Here is a 22,301-nt window from a genome sequence, read left to right as displayed (position 1 = left end):
TCGGATTCAAAAACTTGATTTGGACTTGAAACTTTCCACTTCTTGAACATAGGAAATGTTAGGGCCAATTGCAAAGACCTTCATGAGAAGCTAGTTACAAGGTCAGAGAGAATTTTGGAGGAAACGGACTCTTTTGATTAAACATTTGGGAAGCCTATGTAAGTTTAATAATATCAATTATAACAAACATAAATTAGCAGTTTAGCACTTCTATAAGTGCCTCCAGGTGATTCAAACGCGGCAGCATGCATCCTCCAAGCTTCCCAGAATAATTGATATTTCATACAGGCATGCTCGCACAGAAAAATGGCATCAAGCAAATCACTCTAGCTATACAGAATTTGGAATCATTTGATGCCAAATTTCATTCATCAAATCTAAAGCACGGTGAATTTTTTAAATCCGCCATGGTTAAAAAAGAATGAATAGTAATAATGATTATAGACCTGGTTAATATATACTCAAGCCATATAGACACAGGAAACAAATAAACTACCAAAATAAAATACAGTATATTACCAGGACATACTAAAATGTAGAAGAGGAAGGTCTGGGAAGAAACAAGCCTACAAGTATATTAAGATGCAGCAACAAGAAAACTGCATTTGGACTATCAGATTGCTGCTTCCCTTGCCACCGTAAGATCCTAGGGAGTAACATGGCTTCAAGGCAAATGTACAAGTTAGAAAGGCTCATGGATCTGAGAATTATGCCCAACCTCTCAAGCAGGATAACAAGAAACCTTTCACCGCATTTTCTCCTTCGAGTATCCCACAGATTATTGTCGGCAGCTACCTCAACAAAAAGCCAGACAAGAAAGCTTCCATCAAGAGTAGAAGTTCACTCAGGCCAAGTATCTGTACAAGTTGGGGTTGTCCTTGTCTCTCTCTAGATAATCCCTGGTAATCAAATCTTCTATTCTTTTCTTTATTGCCCTGAAGTCAGGCTGCACATAGACCAAGTCAAATATTAACGATCACAAGATTAAGAACCATCAAAAGAGGAACCGCCCTGCCATCTATCAAGACAAAGTATGATTACCCGATTACTACAGCAATCAGGTTTCACCTTTAAATAATTGTCATTTAAGTCCTCATTCATCGTTTATCAATTAAATTGATTTAGTGAATCTAGAAGTCAAAACAAAAGGTATCGTTCATAATGAAGGATCATAATCATGAGAACACATTCCACATTGCGAAAGGCATCTATATCTTAATGAGATTCGACTGTACTCTTGAAGACAGTTATCGAAACATGTCGGCAAAAAGAAGATACCTTAAACATGCGATTAAGCTGCTCAACACATTCCATCACTAACTGCTGATGACCCAACGCTTTACGACTCTTCATTATGCGAACTATTGAGGCATCAATTGCATATCTTCTATCTTTGTCAACATCTTCAACTACCTTCTTCTTCTCATCCACTGGCGGGAGCGGTATCTGCAGATACAAGCCATCTCATCTCAAGCAACAGAGTAAGGCAAATGAAATAAACAGCAGCAATGTAACAAATATCAACTTTACCTTGATCCTTCTCATTTTATCCGTGAACTTGGAATTGAACTCAAAATAGTCAGTTGGAGAAATAGTTTTGGTATTTGGCTCCTTGTTAAGAATTTTGTATTTAGCACAGGAAAGTGAGTGGAGCAATCTGATTACATCATCATCCGTCAAGTTCAATTGTGACATGATTTCAGAATAACTCAATCTATCAGATGCATTAAAAAGCAGCAAAGCTGAGGCCTGTAAAGCGGAAAGGCATGTAAGAACATTCTATATCAATCAGATATTCAATTATATGACAGCACAAAGGATTTAGAGGAGACCTGATAAGTTGTCACAATCAGCTCCATGGTTTTAGGTTCAAACTTTCCATTGATATTGCAGGTACCCAATGAATATATCCATGTAAGCTTCCGATGTTTGGTTTTTGTCTGATAAAATTCTTTGAAAACCTCTACGCACTTAACCTATACAGCATCCACCACAACAATAAAATCAGCATTGAAAAGCCTTATCTCAATGGGGAAAGAACAAAAAATTCCATCAAATTTTATTATAAACTTCCTAACAAAATGAGGTTGGTCACTGGTACTGGCATCACAAAACCAAAGCATTACCCACTTAACGATAATGTATAGGAAAAGGAAAAAAAACAATGAAAAACATATTATGTTTCTTACCATCTCAGCAGGAAGATTGAGGTCGAAGGATTTGTAACTTGGCCAGAATCCAGTAGTTAGAACGGTAACCGTTAAGTCAATTCCAGGATTCGCCTGAGGATTACTGTTAAGATACTCTTCAAAGCTCGATTGGTTTTCTCTTGCAAGTGTTAAATCAGTAACCTTTTAAAAAAATGAAAAAAAAATAATCAGAAAGCATATTTATAGTCATAAGGTACTAATGCAACATACTGAAAGCAACTGACCATGCCCTCCATCTTTGAGGTGAACTGCCCACCACATTGCTGCTTCAGCTTTGTTAAGATACTCCTCTCATGGTCATCATTAGCACTTTTGTCAAAAAGCAGCCTTCGAGCAAGCTTTTTCCTGAAAATATTTTATAACAGAACTATTAACAAAATTAAGCAGTATGGAGGTTGAAACACCAATTAAACAAAAGTGCATATCAACTAGCTTAAAACATAAGATAATAGGCTAGGCAAGAATCTTCTACCTATAAAATTCAGCAAAAAGGTCCTTGTCACTTATATATGCGAGTAACTTCACAACCTGAGAAAAAATTTATCAATTCTTTAATAAGAGCCAGTCTCTAAGATCAATAGGCCTTAGTTATTAAAAACAGGAAAAAGTATCCAGCCGTAAAAAGGGAAGAAGTTGCCTTCTCAAGTGTCTCCTCAATAGCTTCATCACTCAGTTTCTCACTTCCACCTTTTTTAAGAATATTATCACAAAATGTAGCCAGAAGTTCAGCACTTGAGCTTCCTGCAACACCCTTGTTACAGAAAACCTCAAAGGCTTCTTTTAATGCCTGCCAAGAAATAGAAATATTAGATAACAAACATGAAATTGTAGCTCAAACAACAATCATTTTACGGCTCAACCTTATGAAAAAGGGAATGATTCTGGAAGCAGTCAGTCACGTATGCCAAGTACTTGTCATGCAGCTCAATAACTTTTCTCACAAAAACCTGAAGATCAAAATAAAAACTTCAGTACATTCGACTAAGTTATCTGATCCAGGTAATGTACAAAATATGGAATCTACCTGCTCTTGCAAACCAACTACATCTTTTTTTTCTGCCTGTAGAAAACATATCACTAATCAATCACACATTACAATCAGAAATTTGATGATGATATGCAAGACTAGGAAAGATACATAAATGGCTAGAAGATGATGAGCAAATTGTACACCCATTTGATTCAAAAGATGCTGCTAAAATATGGTTACTACAGACGAAGTATATCAAGCAATCAAGCATAAAATAAAAAGAAGTGAAAAGGCTATAATCTGATAACAAAGAGTAAATGACCTGCATGAACTATGAAATGCTACCAGTTGACTGATTATCTTTTTCCTGAGAGAGAGAGAGAGAGAGAGAGAGAGAGAGAGAGAAGGGGTGGAAAACCCACCAGAACTATAACTACCCAGGTCCAGATTTTCAGGATGCACTGGTAAGTGCTAAATAATGCATAAATTAACCCCTTTCTCATTGCACTTATCATTATTTTCATGCACATATTTTGTAAATTTAACCATAAAAAGATGTGTTCCCCTTCACCATTGTATTTTAATAAATTATCAGAAGTGATTCGAGTTTGATTGATTTTTGTCATATTAGTCGAGTCTAATGTATGCAGGTCGAATCGAACCCATTCCATCTTAGGCTAAGACCAAATCCAAGGTGAAAGGAGGACCAAGTCTAAGACTCCCTTCTCATCATGGACTCTTGGAGGCGTGCATGATCAAATTAAGAAAGGGTGGAGGCGAGATCCCATCTCTAAAAATGCAACGACCAGATTTGAAAATTATTAGCCTGTGCAAGTATTGGTATTCTGCTCGTAACTTTTGACATACATCTTTGATTAAGATGAAATTGGATCCATTGGAAAGCTAACTTAAAAAGGAACAAAAGTGTATCTCACGAAGATTTCAAAATTCGGACGTTGACTAGGTCAAAAGTGGACCGCAATCAGAGACATGAAATCAAGGGCGGATTCTAGGGTGATTCTATTCCAAATCAAACTCTGCTTCATGGATACATTGTATTAATTATTCTCCTTTTGTGAAGGACGAGGGAGCCACCCCCCCCCCTCCTCAGAATACTATTAGCCAAATTAGGCATAGACTCTTCTGATTTTTTGTCCAAATCAAGCCATGATCTCCAAAAGATACTATGCTGATTTTTCTCTCGAGAAATCAGTTGATTTCTTTCCACACCGGGCCAACCCCCTATAAATTGAGGGGCGCAGAAGCAAGAAGGGGACGTCAGAGAGAGGAGGAAGAAAGGGGAAGCCAGTCTTGATGGAAGAATCCCTCTGCGCTGCTGTTGTCCACATCTACATGGAGGGCTGATCTTTTCACTAGGGTAGGATGAAGCCCTAACAAAGGCAACAACGGTTTTGTATTTTTAATTTCTGTTCTTGGAGTTGTATGAACTTCTTTGATCTTAAGAATATCTTTTTATCTCATATTTAAATTCTGTGATTTTAAGTATGATGTTTATACAACTGTTCTTCATGATCACTAAGTAAATAAAAGATAGTCCATACTTAAGGAAGATGCGGTGTGCTGCCACCTTAGATTAGGATAGACATCTCATGCCAACTGAAGATGGATTATTCCTAAATTACTTTTATGGATTTCTATTTGAATGCTTATTAGGCTTGTAGCCAATTTGCATGTTAATCCAAGAACGAAGTAAAATATAATTAATCATTGTTGCTATATTAGTGGTGAATTCCTTGCGCTAGGTTCTTCTAATCATATTATTTTCAAATTGCACTTCTTATTAGATTACTGTAGTTTAATCTTCTTCACAAACTCTTCTTTACATATTTTTAAGAAAACAACTGTTCGCCAATCCCTGTGGATCAATACCCGTAATTAGCCACTATCCTACAAGATACGTGCTATTGCGTGGTCTTTAAAGTTGACTAACATGCACCACCCAGAAATAGAACCAGAAAATTAGAGTTGCTAGAGAGAGGGGTGTTACCACCAGGGCAAGCCCTAGTTCACACAAGTCAACTAATTATTACAAAGAGGGTCTTCAACAAGACTGAGAACATTCTACGTCAGCAGGGTCTGCAGATCCCCAGCAACTAAGAAGCACAAATCCAGTGCTGACATAAAAATTGAACAGCAACAGCTAATAATGCAAATATGTTCTTTATTTATATTTAAAAATATACCTTTAAACATTTTTGCACACCATAATTCCTTCAGGTGTTACTCAGCCTATTTATTCAACATTATGAAATTAGTGAATTACCAGGCCATACGGAATGATTATGAGAACCAAGGTTTGGTGAACCAATACTATGTGTCATACCACTCGCTGACCAGTACGATACGGTACCAGTTCATAAGATATTGATACTCGGTATGCTCTAGCATACTGGTTTAGTACCCGTACACTCTTTTTCACTTTTTAAATTTTTTAGAGAATTATTTTAATATTTCTGGTTGTTAGAACAATATTGTTTTGATGCTATTTTATGTCAGATAGACGATATGATCAATGAATGAATACAATTGTAATATAATTAACATAGACATTTTTTCGATCTTGAAAATACAGATATCAAATTAATTTGAACTATAAAATATGCACCAATACAAAATATATACTGATTTGAACTACAGAATGCATACCCCAAATTTCACAAATTTTTGAACAATATTCTATTTATTCTTATATTTATTCCAGAAATATATTTTTAATCCAAAAAATTACAGGAACAACAAAAAAATTATGATTTCATCTTCAATGCACAAATCATTCTTCGACCTATAGTATTGCATGAAATCATGCCAAATTTTTAGCATCATTCCCCCTAATTTTCCCAAATTGTTTGCCTATTTTAGACAAGGGAAAAGGAAAAAAAGAGAGCAGCAGGAAGAATGGAGAGGATTATACCTGATTTTGCGGGACCTAGTCTCAAATCCGGCAAGAACTTCCACTTCCCTCTCCTTTTAGCCAGGATTTTTCATCTGGAAGAAGAGAAGCTGAGAAGGCATGGGCAGCCTTCTCTACCTCTCCCTAATAATTAGGGTGGTAAGGGGTTGAACAACCCCAAACTCGGCGGAACCAGGCAGTTTGTACCAACTAGTTTGACAAGGGCGACCGTGACAATTGACACCTGACTTTATTGACACTTAGGATGGCCCAGCATCCCAATAATTCATCGGGATGTCAATTTTTCTCTCGTTTGTTGTTTTAGTGTTGCTTAGAGGCTTTCTAGGGTTTGATTAATCATAATCATATTTAATGATGCTTTTGAGGGGGTGGTTTGGTATTTGGTCTTAGCCCCTGGGATAAAGGCCACCCGATGCCAATCCATCCTCTAAGTACAAGGCATGACAAGAGAAAGGAGAAAGAGAGGAAGGAGAAAGAGCTTGAACATGGGCACCATAAATACCAAATCATTGCCAGCTGTGGCACTAGCATCACAAACCCAAATCATGGGCTTAAAATCCATCCCTGATCCTAAATTATGACAACAAATACTAAAACCTTCTAAAATCCATCCCTCATCCTAAATTATGACAAACAAATACCAAAAACCCTCTAAGAAATAATTAGAAAAAGCAAACAACAATAAGAAACAAAGTTTCAACTCAACTAAGCCTTAGTCCTAGGCCAATTGGGGTTGGCTACATGAATCCTCTTCCTCTATTTTGATTTGTTTAGAACCATGCTGATAGATGTAGCGATATCAAGTACTTCCTTACTACATCCTGTATGATTTTTAGTCTACCTCTACCTCTCTTTTCTTCTATATGTATCAAATACTCCTTCATACTGGTACATCCATCGGCCTATATTGTACATGTCCAAACCATCTAAGTCGTTCTTTTCTTAATTTGTCCTAAATTGATGCTACATCTAACTTTGTACAAATTACTTCATTTCTTATTCTATCTTTTCTTATATTACCTACCATATATCCATCTTAACATACTTATGTCGGCCATACTCATCTTGTGCACATGTTGTTCTCTAACTGCTCAATATTTTGTATCATAAAACATTGTTAGAACTTAGAAGTACAGTTGTCCTATAAAATTTTTTCATCAACTTAGTAGATATCCTACGATCACATACTATCTCCATTTTAGCCTCCCTACTTTAATCCTACGTTAACATCCTCTGTAATTTTCCCTTATGAACAGTCAATCCTAAATACTGAAAACAATCACTCTTAAAAACTTTATGATCCTCAATTTTCACTCTACCTTCACCTCTATTTCTAATTTTACTAAAACTCCATTCCATATGTACCATCTTTGCTCTACTTATCCTCAAATCTTTAGATTCCAATGTACTCCTTCATAATTCCAACTTATAATTAACTCCAACCTTATTTTCATCCATTAAGAGTTTAAGATTATATCATCTGCAAAAAGCACGCACCAAAGAATATCATCCTGAATATGCTTAGAAAGCTCATTCATTACTAGCGTAAAAAAAGGTAAAGACTTAGAGCAGATCTTTGGTGCAAATCTATTGTGACTGGAAACTCACTAGTATTACTACCGATGGTTCTCACACTAGTAACAGCTCCATTATATGTGTCCTTAATCACATTAATACAACTAATAGAAACTCCTTTCTTTGCCAACACTCACCATAAAACTTCTCTAAGAACTCTATTATAGGCTTTCTCTAAATCAATAAAAACCATATGAAATAAGAAACAAAGAAACTGAAAAAAATTAAAAAAAAAAACATCCTAAGGAATCACCAAGATCCCAACCTGTTCCAAGTGTCAAGATGGCAACCACCGAGTACCATCCTAACCTGATTCTTGACAATACCAAGTTCAGGTGTAGGAGTTATAACCTAGATGGTAACAACCTTTTCGACAGAAAAACCAACTATCTATTTTATCTTTAGACAAATTTTTGAAAAAATAATGAAAGGATGGTGCATCTTCACAATGCAAACTGTGATTAGCATGATTTTTTTTTGTGTGTCTATTTATGTTAACTGTCTTGAACCAAACTTCATAGCACATTATTTGAAAAAACATTTTGATCATATATAACAAGAATTAAGTAATGTGGCCTAAGTCAACTTAAGTAACATGCAGAGTCCTCTTTTGACCTTGAAGATGTGAAAACAGCTAAACATAAGCAAACCACCCCCAACAACCACCACTACCACGCATCTCCCTTAAAAAAGCAAATATGAAATATAAGGCTGAATACATGTGCAAAGGTGGGAAGATCTAGAAACAATTTTATTTATCAGCAAAAGCAACACTATAAATAACCTATTAACAATAAATAGCATTATTGGGGTCCTCTAAAGAGCACATGCATAACAACCAATTTAGACATGAAAGCAATTTATTCTGATCATGTCTCATCAAATGATAAAACAAGTTCATGAGGTTGATTTCTAACCAAAACGAAAACATCACTCTCCTTCGACGGATGGTTCTCTCAAAAGCATTCACAAGCTAACATCAATCACCCTTGGAAAGATGTATGCCATCTCATTCAGTATTCACTACTAATCAAGGTTCTCAAAACTAACATGAGCCGCCCAATTCAGGGCATACTATACTAAATCAGTGCAAAACTAGGTTTGTAAGGAGGTCAGTTTGAGACACGGTAGGATCTGATCTGAACGATTCGAACCGAATGGCACCACTCAATTCCGCTCGATTCAACTCAGTGTGGACCAGCATCTGTTGGTTCCAAGTTAATAGTTGAAGAGGGAGAGGAGAACGGGTCTTCTCGCCCACTTTTGCCTCTACTTTTCAACTTCAGAAAGCTTGGGAGTGTGGGGGAGCGAGGAAAGAAAGGGGAGGAGGGACTTTGCAGATCGAAAGCTCAGATCAAAGGAAAAGGTAAAATCTACTTCCCACTCTTCACTCCTGAATTTTTTCCTTTTAAGCCTAAAATAGGCCAAAAGTTAAAAAAGGGGAGACCATGTCAAATTTTATTTATCTTGGCATGATTTCATGATATGTTGTAGATGTAAAGGCAATCTATATATTGAAAAAGATATCATGTTTTCTCTTAATCATATAATTTTCTAGATTAAATAAATATTGTTTACTTTAAAAAATAAAAAATAATATTGGAAAATTAAAATAATGGTAACATATTTGGCGGTGTGCGTGTTACTTGCTAATTGCTATACATTTTTGGACAATGATTTTGTTTAAATTTGGTTATAGCAACCCGAATCTCAGCCCAAATTCAAATAAATTTGAAAAGTGGCAATTAAGACATACCTGTGAGCCGAAATAAAATACATGTAGTACTCCTACAAGGATTCTATTTTAATCCAAATTAAAATTATTTTTTAGATATTCTATAATATAATATTAATTTCTAATTAAAATTTAATTAAAAAAACTTAAAAATAGAAAATGTTAAAAATTAATATTCAGTATAGATAATTTAGAAATACTTCCAAAGTAATTCAAGCATTTTTGGTATTACTATATAAGTTTTTATGTGTTTAGTAACTTAAAAATTATTAATTCAATTAAATTAATGAAAAATATGGACTTGTGCGTTAGTAATTGGGACATATTTTTTAGGACATGTATATTTTTTATATTATTTTATAAATTATTACATGCATTAAGTAAAATTAAACTACAAAGTCATTAATATGTCTAAATATGTAATTTACAGTAATGGATGAGGTAGTCTATAAAATGCAGTCATCAAATTTGCAAAAAATGGATTCAAAAAGAAGGATAATGACATCGACATTGGTTTGTGAGCACAGTGTAATGATCCCGAGCCGACCTACAATGTCGACATTGGTTTGTAAGCATAATGCCTAGTACAATGACTAGTATTTTGGTGATCCTTGGCCATTCTATCTAATTTTTCTTATACTAGTATTTTGATGTGAGGACCCGTGCTTGCGTGTGCACGGTCCTACATCAATTACGTGTTGGGGGGATATTGAGTATTTATACAAGATCGAGCAAGCCAAATAATACATTCCAACTAACTTTTTTGGATGAGGTCTAGTTGTTTATAAATGATATTAGAGCGGACCCAGCCCAAGACCCATGTGGACCAAGGGACACTATAGTACATACCTTTTGTGATTGGATTTGTGATATCTATGATTAGATTTGAACTCTTAGCCCGACGAGGATATCAGGGCTTAAATGGAGAAAGTATGTGAGGATCCATGAGTGTGTGTTTAGTCTCACAACTGTTATGCACTAGGTAGATCTAATACCTTCCAGATAGCTTTTTGGATGAGATCCTAGGTAGTTACAAGACCGCCCATCAAAATAAACTGGGGCAAAGAAACGGGATTAGGGTCTTAGTTACAATGTGTAAGTTTACTATTAAAGAAATTAGCAAGCTCTGTCCAAAATCTTTATGTAAACTATGGAAGTTACCTATAGATTTCAGAGATTTGGTATAAGTACGGAATGAAAAAGATATTGAAAATTCCCATAATCCATCAGCAAAAGAAGTATCAACTTATGACCCTGGTAACATAGTGCGAGAATTTTATGCTTAAATTAGTCTCCACTATCCAAGAGTAATTTTCTAAATATCCTAGTATGTGATCTCTGAATAAAGCATGCTATTGCAATGCAATGTTTGCAAAAGCATGTTATGGAATTTACCAGAACATGAAAAAAAGTTTGTTTTGAGAACAAAAAAGACTTGGTACAGTGAGAAATGGATTTAATGGAACAATTTTCACCTTCTTATTACTTGCAGCATCTTCTGCCTGTTTTACCAATGCTGTGCCTTCAGCAGTAATATGCTGAATCAATGAAAATCAAGTGAAACAAAAAGGTCAGATAAGCTCCCAATTAAATAGTTGATGGAGCATATTGTAGGACTTTCCTAACCTGTTTAAAAATCTGAGAAACAGGGTCTAGTCCACGAGGAATTCTGCAGAACAGTCTATACATCCTTGATAGATCATCCACCTAATTAGCATATAATGAAAAGAAATCTTGGTTGTCAGATAACAGTAAAAAACAGTAACTTCATGCCAAAGAACAGAAGTTATGTGTGTCCTGAGCATAAACCTTGTCATCCCGAAGCAAGGCGTGGCATCCAGAGTGTTCCTTTTCAAGAAGTTGGCTTGCATATACAAAGAGTAGCTCATGTTGCACTTTCTACCAACATAACAATCAAGACAACCACAACAAGTTAAATTTAAGAATTTGACTTTAATGTCATGCATCATTCTAGTTTTGAAAACTCAGACATATAATGGGACACAAAGCGTCATTATAAGACCAATTACCAAAGGTTTGAAATTATAATGACACATCACAAATTACAAGCAAAGCACGAACCAACCTCCAACAACTTCTGTTCACTGCTTGAATGCAAGTAATGAGAAACTCTATCTTTCTCTCGTTTTAAGCATTCCTCAGCCTAAAAATAACCAGAAAGTCTCAGCAATCACGCTCAAAGACAAACTGCATGAATTTATTGAAGCAAATTTCAGAAAACCTTTAACATGTAATCTGGACATGAATCCTCTAAAATCCAGTTTGAAGCCTTCCGAGAATAATATGCAGCAGTGTCCTTGAGCATGGCAGCTTCAAAGTCATTTTCATAACACTCCATGCTCCCTAACCCAATTTCAACAAAAATATCCAGGACATTCTTCAACAAGGCTCTATCTATCTGCTCCCCTTCCCGCTCTTGATCAATCTGTTAAAGAAGTTGACAAGTCTAACAAAATAAAAAGCAGGAATCCAATACATGCTGGGAAATACCATATCCACATACCAAAGAGATCACAGCATCTCTCACTTTGCCATTAATCTCACTATAGACCTGAAATCAAAAGACAACACCAATCAAAAGTGATTTCAAGAAGCATAACAACCTTCCAGAATTCAATCAAAGAAAGCTTGACAAAGTAAAAATCGTCATTGATGACTATAGACTATACACAAATTGTATGCCTAATTTAATAGGCATCTGCAATTTGATCTTTAAACACAAAAATTATGACAAAAAGCTACGATGATAATGTACCAGATTGCGGAAGCAAGTAAGTCCAACTTCATTAAGTGAAGGAAGCGACCTCCGAGCAATGAAATAGCGATCAAGATAGTGAAAAAAACGTGAAAGCCATCTAACCATAACTTTGTGATTCGACCATCTTTTCACTAGTTCCCTCAACATAAATTCATCATGCTTCTCTGTTAAAGATGGCAATACCTGAGTGAGAACAGAAAAGTTGATTGTAAGAGTATGACACATTGACAATGTTACTAAATAGATAACTGATTACTTCGAAAAATAAAAGAGCTAACTAATGAGCCTTAGGAATGGGGAAAGGCCTGCATATTAAAAATAAAAGAAATGACAATCAGAGTTCAATCCCATCCTGATTTTTATGGTTTAAAGACTAATTTGCCAATGCACTCATGAACGACAATCGATTCACCTTTATTGGAAAAGAACAACCCTTCATTAGTATGATACAGACACAAACTAAAACATATATATATATATATGTATATGTATTTATATATATGTATTTATATATGTGTGTGTATATATATATGTATGTGTATTTATATATGTGTGTGTGTGTGTATATATATATATAGTGGAGAAACTGACCAAATTACCCAAAATACTCCAAACCTATCAAAAAAAATTACAAGTCAGATACTGAATCCTACAGTATTTTAACAATTATCTGTAAACAATTACTCAAACCATACATTGATGCATTGAGTACCAGTGTCATGCTGGCAAGGCAATGGTACAGTATGTCCCATGCAGTGCTTGGCACATGCTAGCATGGCTGCACAATGTAGACTAAAGCCAGTACCATGTCAATGCCCCATGTCTTTTTCTTTAACTGCAATGTCAATAAGGCACAGGCATGATACGTATGGTGCCGTGCCATATCATGTGCGCTGATTGGCATCTGAGTCCCTCATTCCAGTTATTTCCCATGCACAACTCAGATGTGCGAAGCTATGAGCCATTCCCCACTTTCTTCCTCAAATTTGTCTTACATCATCCTTTCTTACCATCAACATGATACTGTGATTTAAGCTTTGAGAAATCAATTAAAGATATATGAATTCTCTCAACTATTCCTGAACCTTTCCAATATGAGAGAAAATAGCATTGCATACTTAAAGAGGGTATATTGGTAAATCAAGTCACAAAAAACTCATTTTAAGTTTCAACATTATTAAAGTTTCTTCACATAATTCACATATAAGACAAATTCACAAAACATGAAACATTGGCCACATGGTATACAAATTGTAAAATTTCTCATAAAACTTCTAATCATCCATTCATTAAGATGCTCCAATATCATTCATTATGGTAATACCCTTTAGCAGTGTTACCAACCTGTATAGATCGATGCCGGTGCGTACTGACTATACCGTACCAATACCAAACCGGTATGCAGTACAGAAAGCGTACTGAGTGTCATTATGTTGAACCGATCCCTATATTGGGTGTATCAGCATTGTACCATGATGGTATTAGTAAGCGATCTGGTACCGAGATGGCAAACCTTGGTTACTGGCACTTCAAATTTTAAGTTTTTTAACATGTTGGTCACTTGGACATAGGGACACTTCACATCACTTCTTGAAACACTTTAAAACACTCCTTGACACCACCATCAAATCATAATGTCATTGTCCTTAAGTGTGTACTTTTGGCACTATTCTATGTAAGTTATCAAGTTTAACATAATAATTACCAGCCATTTTATCAAATTTTATTAACATAAGAAACATTGCTCATTATTCATTATGTGCATACATCAATACATATTTCCACACTCATATATATACCTATATGATATAGACATGTTTCTGTGTCTTATTTTTTGAAAATCCTTACGTAAGACACTTGGACACCTAACAGTTGATAGCCTTGTCCCATGTCGAAGCCACATTACCATTACAAATTAATATATGGACCAAGATATTGACCTATACAAAAAAAAAAAAAGATTCCAATAACAAAATTTACTAATCTTACTGAAAATGGGTTATGCCTACCAACTCTTTTCCAATTTAAAAGGAAAAAAAGTAACATGTACTTCGTGACCCAAGCAGCTTACACCAGCATGTTCTGCATCAAGTTTGTATACTAACTCATTGCATAATGCCCTTTTTAGCACAACTATGTGTGATCATTGACAGCTTAAAGTATATAATGGCAACCAAAAAACCAGGTCAATGGTAGTCTCAGATATCAAAACCAGATAGGAAACAATCCACGACAACTAAGAATAGTGTAGCCTAGACAGGCTTAACCTAAACTAGGGCATAAACTGACATTGTAAGCATTATCAGCTAAATCACCAAAAGCACAGGAAAAAGAAATACACCAATACTTCATATTAGAAACTCTAATATTAATTTCCATCAAAACATGCCAGCAATTCAGATTTGGAAATGGAATTAAAAAAATCAAAATAAGAAACATTTATTGATGGCTCATTCATAACTTATCAGATTAAAAAGCAAGAGAAAAGAAAAACATAGAGACAATAACGACTCATCATTTGTATTTCATCATTTCTATAAATGCTGAGTCTTATATATACATGCATATGAGAAAGAAATTGTCCTCACCGTCAAATTGATATACTCTTCGAATGACTCCCGGTATTTGTCATACAGCTGCTGCGAGTAATCATGGGGTGGTTTCTGAGTGCACATATTATAGATGGTTCTGGTCCAACAGTTAAGGCAACAAACGCATCGAAACCAAAATAAAGTAAAATGACCAAGCCTCGAAGCAGCATTAATAAAAGCAGAGGAAGGATACGTGTAGAGCATCATATAGTCCTCCGAGCTGAATTGCGTCTCAGGGATCCCTTCTAAGATGTTCTTCAACTTTGTTATGCCCTTCTGCATGAAATCCCAACCCTGCTCCAAATCTATAGTCTTTCTTTCATGCATCGCCATACTTTCCGACTACGAGCCCTCCTCCCCGGGCCGAGCCCTACACAGCTGAGACAACCCCAATAATCCACTTACATATGAGATATATTCGATTCCCAGACCCAAATCAACGCCTAGGGCAGCATTAAAACAGCCCGAAATCAAACCCTAACCCTAATTCCGAGTGTTGATTCGAACAGAAACATGAAAAAAAAACCCGAGACATCGATCCAGAAACCGAATTCCAAGTCATGCCCGAACAAATAATTGAAACCAAAGGAGAAGAAGAAATTGAGAGCAGAATGGATAGAAATCCAAGGCATATACCTGATTTCGGAGATGGCAGAGGAAGGAGGAGACGGATTGGAGCGAAACCCGGCGACGCAAAAACCTAACCCCAACACTAGAAATAGGAGGGGATGGAGGAGAGGACGAGAGAGGAGGGCGCGCAAGGTCGACGCTGGTGCTGATGACGATGATAAAAAGGAGAGATCTCGGAGAACAACGGAAAATTAGATTGGTCATTTAGAAAATTTGGATTTACGGAACTCACACGAAGTTTTATGATCTGGATTGTGTGATTTAGAATGGAGGGTTTGATGATGGGCCAAGATGGGTCCACTGATTGGACAGTCTTAATTGAAGGACCATGCGCGTGGCCCAAACTAATATCTATTTGATACCATTGCCCTCATTTAAGATGGGTTATTAATGTATAAGTTGTAATTCAGTAATTCTGTTTAAGAAAAAAAATCGAAAAGAGTTAAGATTGTATATTGGCTCAATTATAGTGCAGCCTTTACAACCAATCTATTAGAGTTAAGATTGCATATCTTTTTCATCCACAATCAACTGGGGCTCTTTATTAACGAAATAGCATGATTGGCTTATAATAACAAAATCAAACCAAAATTATTATTAATTGCCATGATGCTTATAATAATATTTATTTGCTATAAAATAAAATTATAAAATCATAAAATTTATGATGGCTAATAATGGATGGTTGTTTATCCAAATTGCTATAAAGTTAATAAAGAAGATGATTCTAATTGATGACTAAATAAAAATTTTTATTTTGCCTTGAAAAATTAAAATATTTTACTTTTATAAATATTTGATATATGAAATGTGATGTAAAGCATTTATGTTATATGATGACTATTATAACAAAAAAATGGTCATGATGTAACTCCATTGGACGACAAACTTAAGATTTGAACCTTGATTTTGCGGAACTACTCTGGGCGTGTAGGATTTGGAAGGTGCCTCTTGATCTCGGCCTTTCTTCAAGAAAAGCTGAATCTCGGCCCTTCTTCAAGTAAAGCTGTATTAATTTTTGATTTCTAAATATCCATAAATTTTTTAAATTATAAAAATTGTAAAAATATAATTTTATTAACAAAACTATGAAATTTAAAAATGTTTTTTAAAAAAACCTTTTCTTTTTGTGCACATCACACCTTATAAGATGAAGAACCTAGTCTCGAGCTTGAATTATGAAACTTCTATCTTGAGATAGAATTCGAGCTTATTGTATAAAAGAAGCAGATGAGCATGAGAACCCAGAGCTGAACTCCTAGAAGTCTTAGAATGATGGGAAAAGACAATTGTCTACTCATGAAGCCATAGAAACTATGAACTATAGAACTCCTGGTGACTCGAAGATGACTCAGATCGGAACCTCACTCTTTCCTAAAATACAACAAAATCTTATTAGAGTTCTTGCGAACCAATATTGACGTCTTTGCTTGGTCATGTCCTAACATGCTAGGATTAGACACAAATATGGTGGTCCATCATTTTCCAATCAAGCCTAGAGCTAGGCCAGTTGAACAAAAATTAAGAATCATGGGATTAGAAATTGCCCAATAGAAAAAGAAAAAGGTGAATAAGCAGTATATATTGGATTTGTGAAAGTCATTAATTATTCCAAGCGGCTAGCCAATATAGTCTCCATACCTAAGAAGAATGGGATAATTAGAATGCATGCAGACTACAAAGATGTGATAAAGTTAACCCCAAAGATAGATTTTTCTCTCTCTATGATAGACATTCTTGTTCATACTACAACCGATCATGAGATAGTCTTTTATGGATGAATTCTCTAGCTACAATCAGATTAGAAATGCCAAAGAAAGATATGAAGAAGACTTTATTCACTAGTTCCTAGATTGTCTTTTGCTTTAGAGTTATGCTTTTGGGTTGAAAAATGCAGAACCACTTATCAAAGAGTAATGATCGCACTTTTCCATGATATGATGCACAAGGAGATTAAGGTCCATGTAGATAACATGATCACCAAGTCTAGAATACCCAAGAAATATTTTATGCACCTTGAAAAGCACTTCAAGCAACTTCACATGTATAAGCTCCAACTCAACTAAACCAATGCATGTTCCGCACTAATTTAGGACAGGTTCATTGTTAGCCATCAAGGTATTGAAGTTGATCCAACAAAAATAAGGTGATCATCAATATGCCACCACAATAGATAAAGAAAAAGATTGTAAGCTTCTTAGAAAGGATCTAGTATATTAGCAAATTTATTGCGCAGTTGACATCTATTTGTAAGTGAATATTTAAACTATTTAAAGAAAAAAATATCCATAGTTTGGAATGACGAGTGTTAGTGAGCATTTGACAAGATTAGATCTACTTTCACAATCCTAGCACTCTAAAAAAATATAATCCAAGGAAACATACTCTCCTCCATCTCCAAATTTATGCCACCTCACAAATCTCCTTCAAATCAAATTACTCATATGATCCACTCAAGTCCCCTCGCTTAATCCTTAGATTTAGGTCAAAATCACTCCTACTAAATCCTACTTCTGAGATCGCTCACCTCTCCCTATAGTTGCCCCCTCTCCTTCCCTAAAAATGACAAGAAATCTATAGAAGAAATTTATAAAAAAATAGAAAAAAAAAACTCTTAGAATTAGGTTAAAAATTGAAAAATTCTAAGAAAACTCTACCTCTTTTGAGCCTCTCCAAATCCTTTCCTGCTTTCTCCTTCTCTCCATACTATGAGTCTTAAAGTCTAATCCACCACTAGCCACTCATCAAGGAATAAAATAGTTTCAAAGTATCATCGAGACCCTAAATCCCTCCCTCCTCTCTCTCATACTTTCTATTTTTCTTTCATTTACCATGCATGCATCAACACTATGGATGCATAAGAAAACAAATCTCCTTTTAGTACTACCTTATTGGAGGTTGGTGGGGGTGTGCCTATAGCCTGTCCTTCCGCATTATTAAACTAGATGCTTAGCTATCGACTTTATCCAATTAATTAGATCTAAGCATCTTGGGTAAAGTGCGACTCCAAATCAAACCCTAGGTCTAGGGAGCCCCACCTACCTCCAATGGATATTTGGCAATAATCTTCCATGTTGTCTTTCTTCAAGGCTTCACATGCATATCGAGAAGGAAATTATGTAGTAGATTCTATAGCTAGTCATGCTGCTAGGATGGGAGACAACTTCATCTGGGATGACCACTATAGCTTTATAAGGGAGCTGGAGGGCTCTATGGGCTATACTTTCTTAATGTGCTAATTCTTATCATTCTACACCAAATAAATAAATAAATCAAGAAGATGTTGTTTACTAGGCTTTTTTAATAAATATGTTTCTCATTCAAAATTCTTAATTAATTTAAAGATAAAAAAATATTTCGTAAAGTTATTACAATTCTTGCATCCTTGACCAATTAATAAAAGAAAGAATATTATTTCAAACATGAAAATGAAACTAAGTGTTGGAAGAGTTCTGCTATCCACCAATATTTCAAAGTGGCAACTATAGAATTTTATAAGTATTCAAATGTGATGTTTCAGACTTTGATATGTGTGAGAATCCAAGCGAACGTGTGTTTAGTTCCATATTGGTTATTTACCAAGAAAATCTTGCGTACTTATACGGAACTAAAGAAGCCAAAAAATACTTCTTGGCTAGCCATTTTGGATAAGATTTTGGATTGTTACAAATGGTATCACAGCAAACTCGATCCATAGCCTATGTGGACTAAGGGACTCTGCAGCATGGGTTTATGGAAGCCGATTACGAGCCTATTGGGGTGGTTATGATTAGATTTGAACGGATTTGAATCCTTAGCTTGACGAGAATGTCAAAGCTTGAACAAGAGAAATATGAAGGCCCGTGCGGGCGTGTGTTTAGTCCCACATCAGTTATTTGCCAAAAAAAATTTGGGTAGTTATACAGGACTAAGAAACCCAAAAAATACCTTCCAACTAACTATTTTGGGTGAGGTCTTGGGTTGTTACAATATGTATCAAAAAAAATAACATTGCCTATTAAGCCTTTCTATCCTATACTCTATAAGATGTTGATTTCTTCTCTCTCTTCTATCTATTGTTTAGATGCTTGAAACATTAAGATGAAGGCCTTTTATTTGGCAAACTGATTCAAAGGAGAGAGAACAAAGCATTTAATTTTCTATAATAATTGTTATTAATATAATTATAATTAATTTAAATAAAACTTTATGTTTAATGGGTTGGGTCAATTAACGATATCAACAAGCCAATTTGGTGGTTACACCAACTAGATGGGAAAAGAAAAAGACTACATAGTCACAACTTAAAGACCCTTTTTAAAAGCTGAGTTTTGGTCAACCTCAGCTTGTCTCCATATTAATTCAGTCCACTCTTTATGGTGCATACTCATTAGATTATAAATGCCCAAATATGATCCAAATATCATGGTTCCCCTATTACTAAGGAGGGAAAAGGTATTATCCTTAGTGGTTATGCTAGGTTTACGTTAATTTAGATTAAACTCAAGTACACTTGGAGTAAAAATAACCTAATGACTTTTTTAGTCAAGATGAAAAAAGAAAGTAAGAAATTCTTTTTTCAGTACTTCTAAAAATAAGAAACTTATGTTTTTACCACCACCACTTTAGCCATCATTGCAGCCGCCACCACCACTGCCGCCTTAGCTATTATCCTATCCTCATCGCCCCACCACCACCATCATACCATCACTATCATCATTTCCACCTTTGCCATTAGTAATGCTATTACTATTATTACTATCACCGTCTCCACCATACCACCATCGCTATAGCTGTCATCTCCGCCCCATCTTTGGTACCTTTGCCATCCATCACCACCACTGCCTCACCTCCCCCACACCACCACAATCACCATCACCACCTTCGATATTCCACCATCATACCTACTACCAATACCATCATTATCTCCACTACTCTATTGCAACTAGTGTCATATCCATCATCATTGATATGTTTATTTTTTAAAAAATAATCGATTATATTAAACATATTTATATTTTTTATAACATAGAAAAATTAGAAATAAAATTTTTATTTTTCAATTTTAAAAATAGAAAAAAGTGAAAGCAATGCCAATGGCACCTAAGTTTCCCAAAAGTTGCCTCCAAAATGTCTCCTATAAACAATAGTAAATAATATATGGAAATCAAATAGTAAACATTTTAGATGCTAATAACTTGTTACAATATTAGCTATCCAATATAATGCCTTTTTTCCTTCCAGCATGGGATCTGCCCCATAAATTCCAATCATCTAAACCATCCAATATCATGCCCCATTTTCTCCTTGTCTCCATGATCCTTTATATTGTATTGTTATTAATTTTCATTAACCTTGCATAGTTTGACTCTTTATAGCACTCACATGCTTTGATTAATATAAAAAATCTTGGTTGTTTGCTTGAGATATCCATGAGTATGATTTCAGATTATGCTAATGGCTAATGTCTCTATGATTACTTGTTTTTTTATTGTTTATTATGTTCGGCATTTGTTAGATGGACTTGTTCCCGTCCATGAATCACTCTATTTATGATATTTAGGACATAATTTATTCTTTATCTACATTAACTTGACAAAATAAGGATAGCTCCTTTTCCTATGTTCAGACAATCTCTTTTTTCTAAAATACAAACTACCAATATCTTAGGCTTACGTTGATATGAAAATGACGCAACAATTATTCTTCCTTCTAGTGCACTGAAAGGAATTTCTACCCTTTGTTCGGATTTTATCTTTATTAAAGTCCAGTCGAATATATACTGTTTGATTAATGTCAATTTGGACATGCATAAACAAATAAATCCGGGCCACCGATGATTTAAGCTCTGATATACTATGTCAAAGTAACATGGGGAGATCTCTGATACACAATTCACCAAACAAGACTTATGAGGGCATTCTCACTTGCTATAAAGAGAAGGATTGAAGCGAATGTACCAACAAAAGGTAGCGACTTCAATACAGTCACTGGTAAGGGAACTTCACAATGCTTGTCTGACCACATAATCTAACCAAACAAAGTCCAAGAGACCGGTTACTTCAGCTTAAGCTTCCACTAAATCCTTTTTCATACGCAAAGTCATAGTGAGATCTGCAGACTGTATAGTTGTCATTCACCTTCTCGATGGAAGAAAGTGAGATCAGCTAATAAGCATGCGGTTTTAAGGCTCTTTCTACTCCATATCCATGCTTGGATCTGCACCCACGTTTCCATCACTGAGACTCAAGCTGGAACACCTGGGCAATAGCTCCTGATATACATCCTGCCAAACAGATAATCAAGAGGAAGAATTGATCCTGTTAGACTGTTAGTCCAGCATAAGTTAAATGCTGCAAATGAAAAGATAATGTTGACATGCTTATATATATAAATTCGAAATATATATTCAAACATCTGCCATTGCGAGACACACCATGTATGCCTGAAGCGAGAGATGGGTATTTAGATGTTTTTATTTTAAATGGCATTCATACACGTTCAAAAACTGCGACTCAATAGCCTACAGGAAAACCAAAAAGTTGGTTTAGAATTTATACAAAATATGCTCAACTTTCTACGCTATATCACATACCAAAGCCTCAAAAGATTCCTCAAAATCAGATGAAACAGTGTCTGTCGTCATTTTCTATTATGACTTCACCTAGCCATATATCTAGACAAGCCAGCCTTCTTGATCCCATGGGACCACATGATGAATTTTCATATATAGCACAGGGGTCAGTAGATGAAAAATCTAGTTGCCAAAAGTAATATAGGCAAATTATGATTTTGATGGGTATTCCACCTGCATTTGATAACAATCATGGTGTGCAGGCTTCCATGTAGAGAGAGTTTAGGCTAACAGAGACTCGACCACTCCTAGTAAAGGGAATTGTT

At 35.3% G+C, this 22,301-nt stretch overlaps 1 protein-coding gene across 1 annotated transcript; it reads right to left on the bottom strand.

Moving 5' to 3' along the window:
• Positions 1 to 411: 411 nt before the first annotated feature.
• On the bottom strand, positions 412 to 15,634 carry LOC103716049 (cullin-1). The gene is made up of 20 exons (XM_008803897.3): positions 15,429 to 15,634; positions 14,986 to 15,170; positions 14,790 to 14,889; positions 12,199 to 12,384; positions 11,947 to 11,994; positions 11,665 to 11,868; positions 11,509 to 11,586; positions 11,232 to 11,321; positions 11,049 to 11,129; positions 10,898 to 10,960; positions 3,235 to 3,270; positions 3,071 to 3,157; positions 2,848 to 2,997; positions 2,683 to 2,738; positions 2,435 to 2,555; positions 2,190 to 2,351; positions 1,833 to 1,976; positions 1,531 to 1,749; positions 1,279 to 1,446; positions 412 to 946 (listed from the first exon to the last, which is right to left on the bottom strand). Exons 2-20 carry the CDS (start codon positions 15,123 to 15,125, stop codon positions 845 to 847), a joined length of 2,235 nt encoding a protein of 744 aa, XP_008802119.1. The 5' UTR covers positions 15,126 to 15,170; positions 15,429 to 15,634; the 3' UTR covers positions 412 to 844.
• Positions 15,635 to 22,301: the final 6,667 nt, after the last annotated feature.

Source organism: Phoenix dactylifera, chromosome 3, assembly GCF_009389715.1.
Source record: "Phoenix dactylifera cultivar Barhee BC4 chromosome 3, palm_55x_up_171113_PBpolish2nd_filt_p, whole genome shotgun sequence".
Lineage (NCBI taxonomy): Eukaryota > Viridiplantae > Streptophyta > Magnoliopsida > Arecales > Arecaceae > Phoenix > Phoenix dactylifera.
This window is presented reverse-complemented; position numbering and strand designations above follow the sequence as displayed.

What these genes read in the sequence shown, in the direction of transcription:
- LOC103716049 (XM_008803897.3), bottom strand. Translation starts at nt 15,125, where the DNA reads ATGGCGATGCATGAAAGAAAGACTATAGATTTGGAGCAGGGTTGGGAT. An exon ending in TTGAGGAGACACTTGAGAAG is followed by an intron (nt 2,739 to 2,847) that starts GCAACTTCTTCC and finishes ATTTTTTCTCAG; the next exon opens with GTTGTGAAGTTACTCGCATA. An exon ending in AGCTTAATCGCATGTTTAAG is followed by an intron (nt 947 to 1,278) that starts GTATCTTCTTTT and finishes GTCTATGTGCAG; the next exon opens with CCTGACTTCAGGGCAATAAA.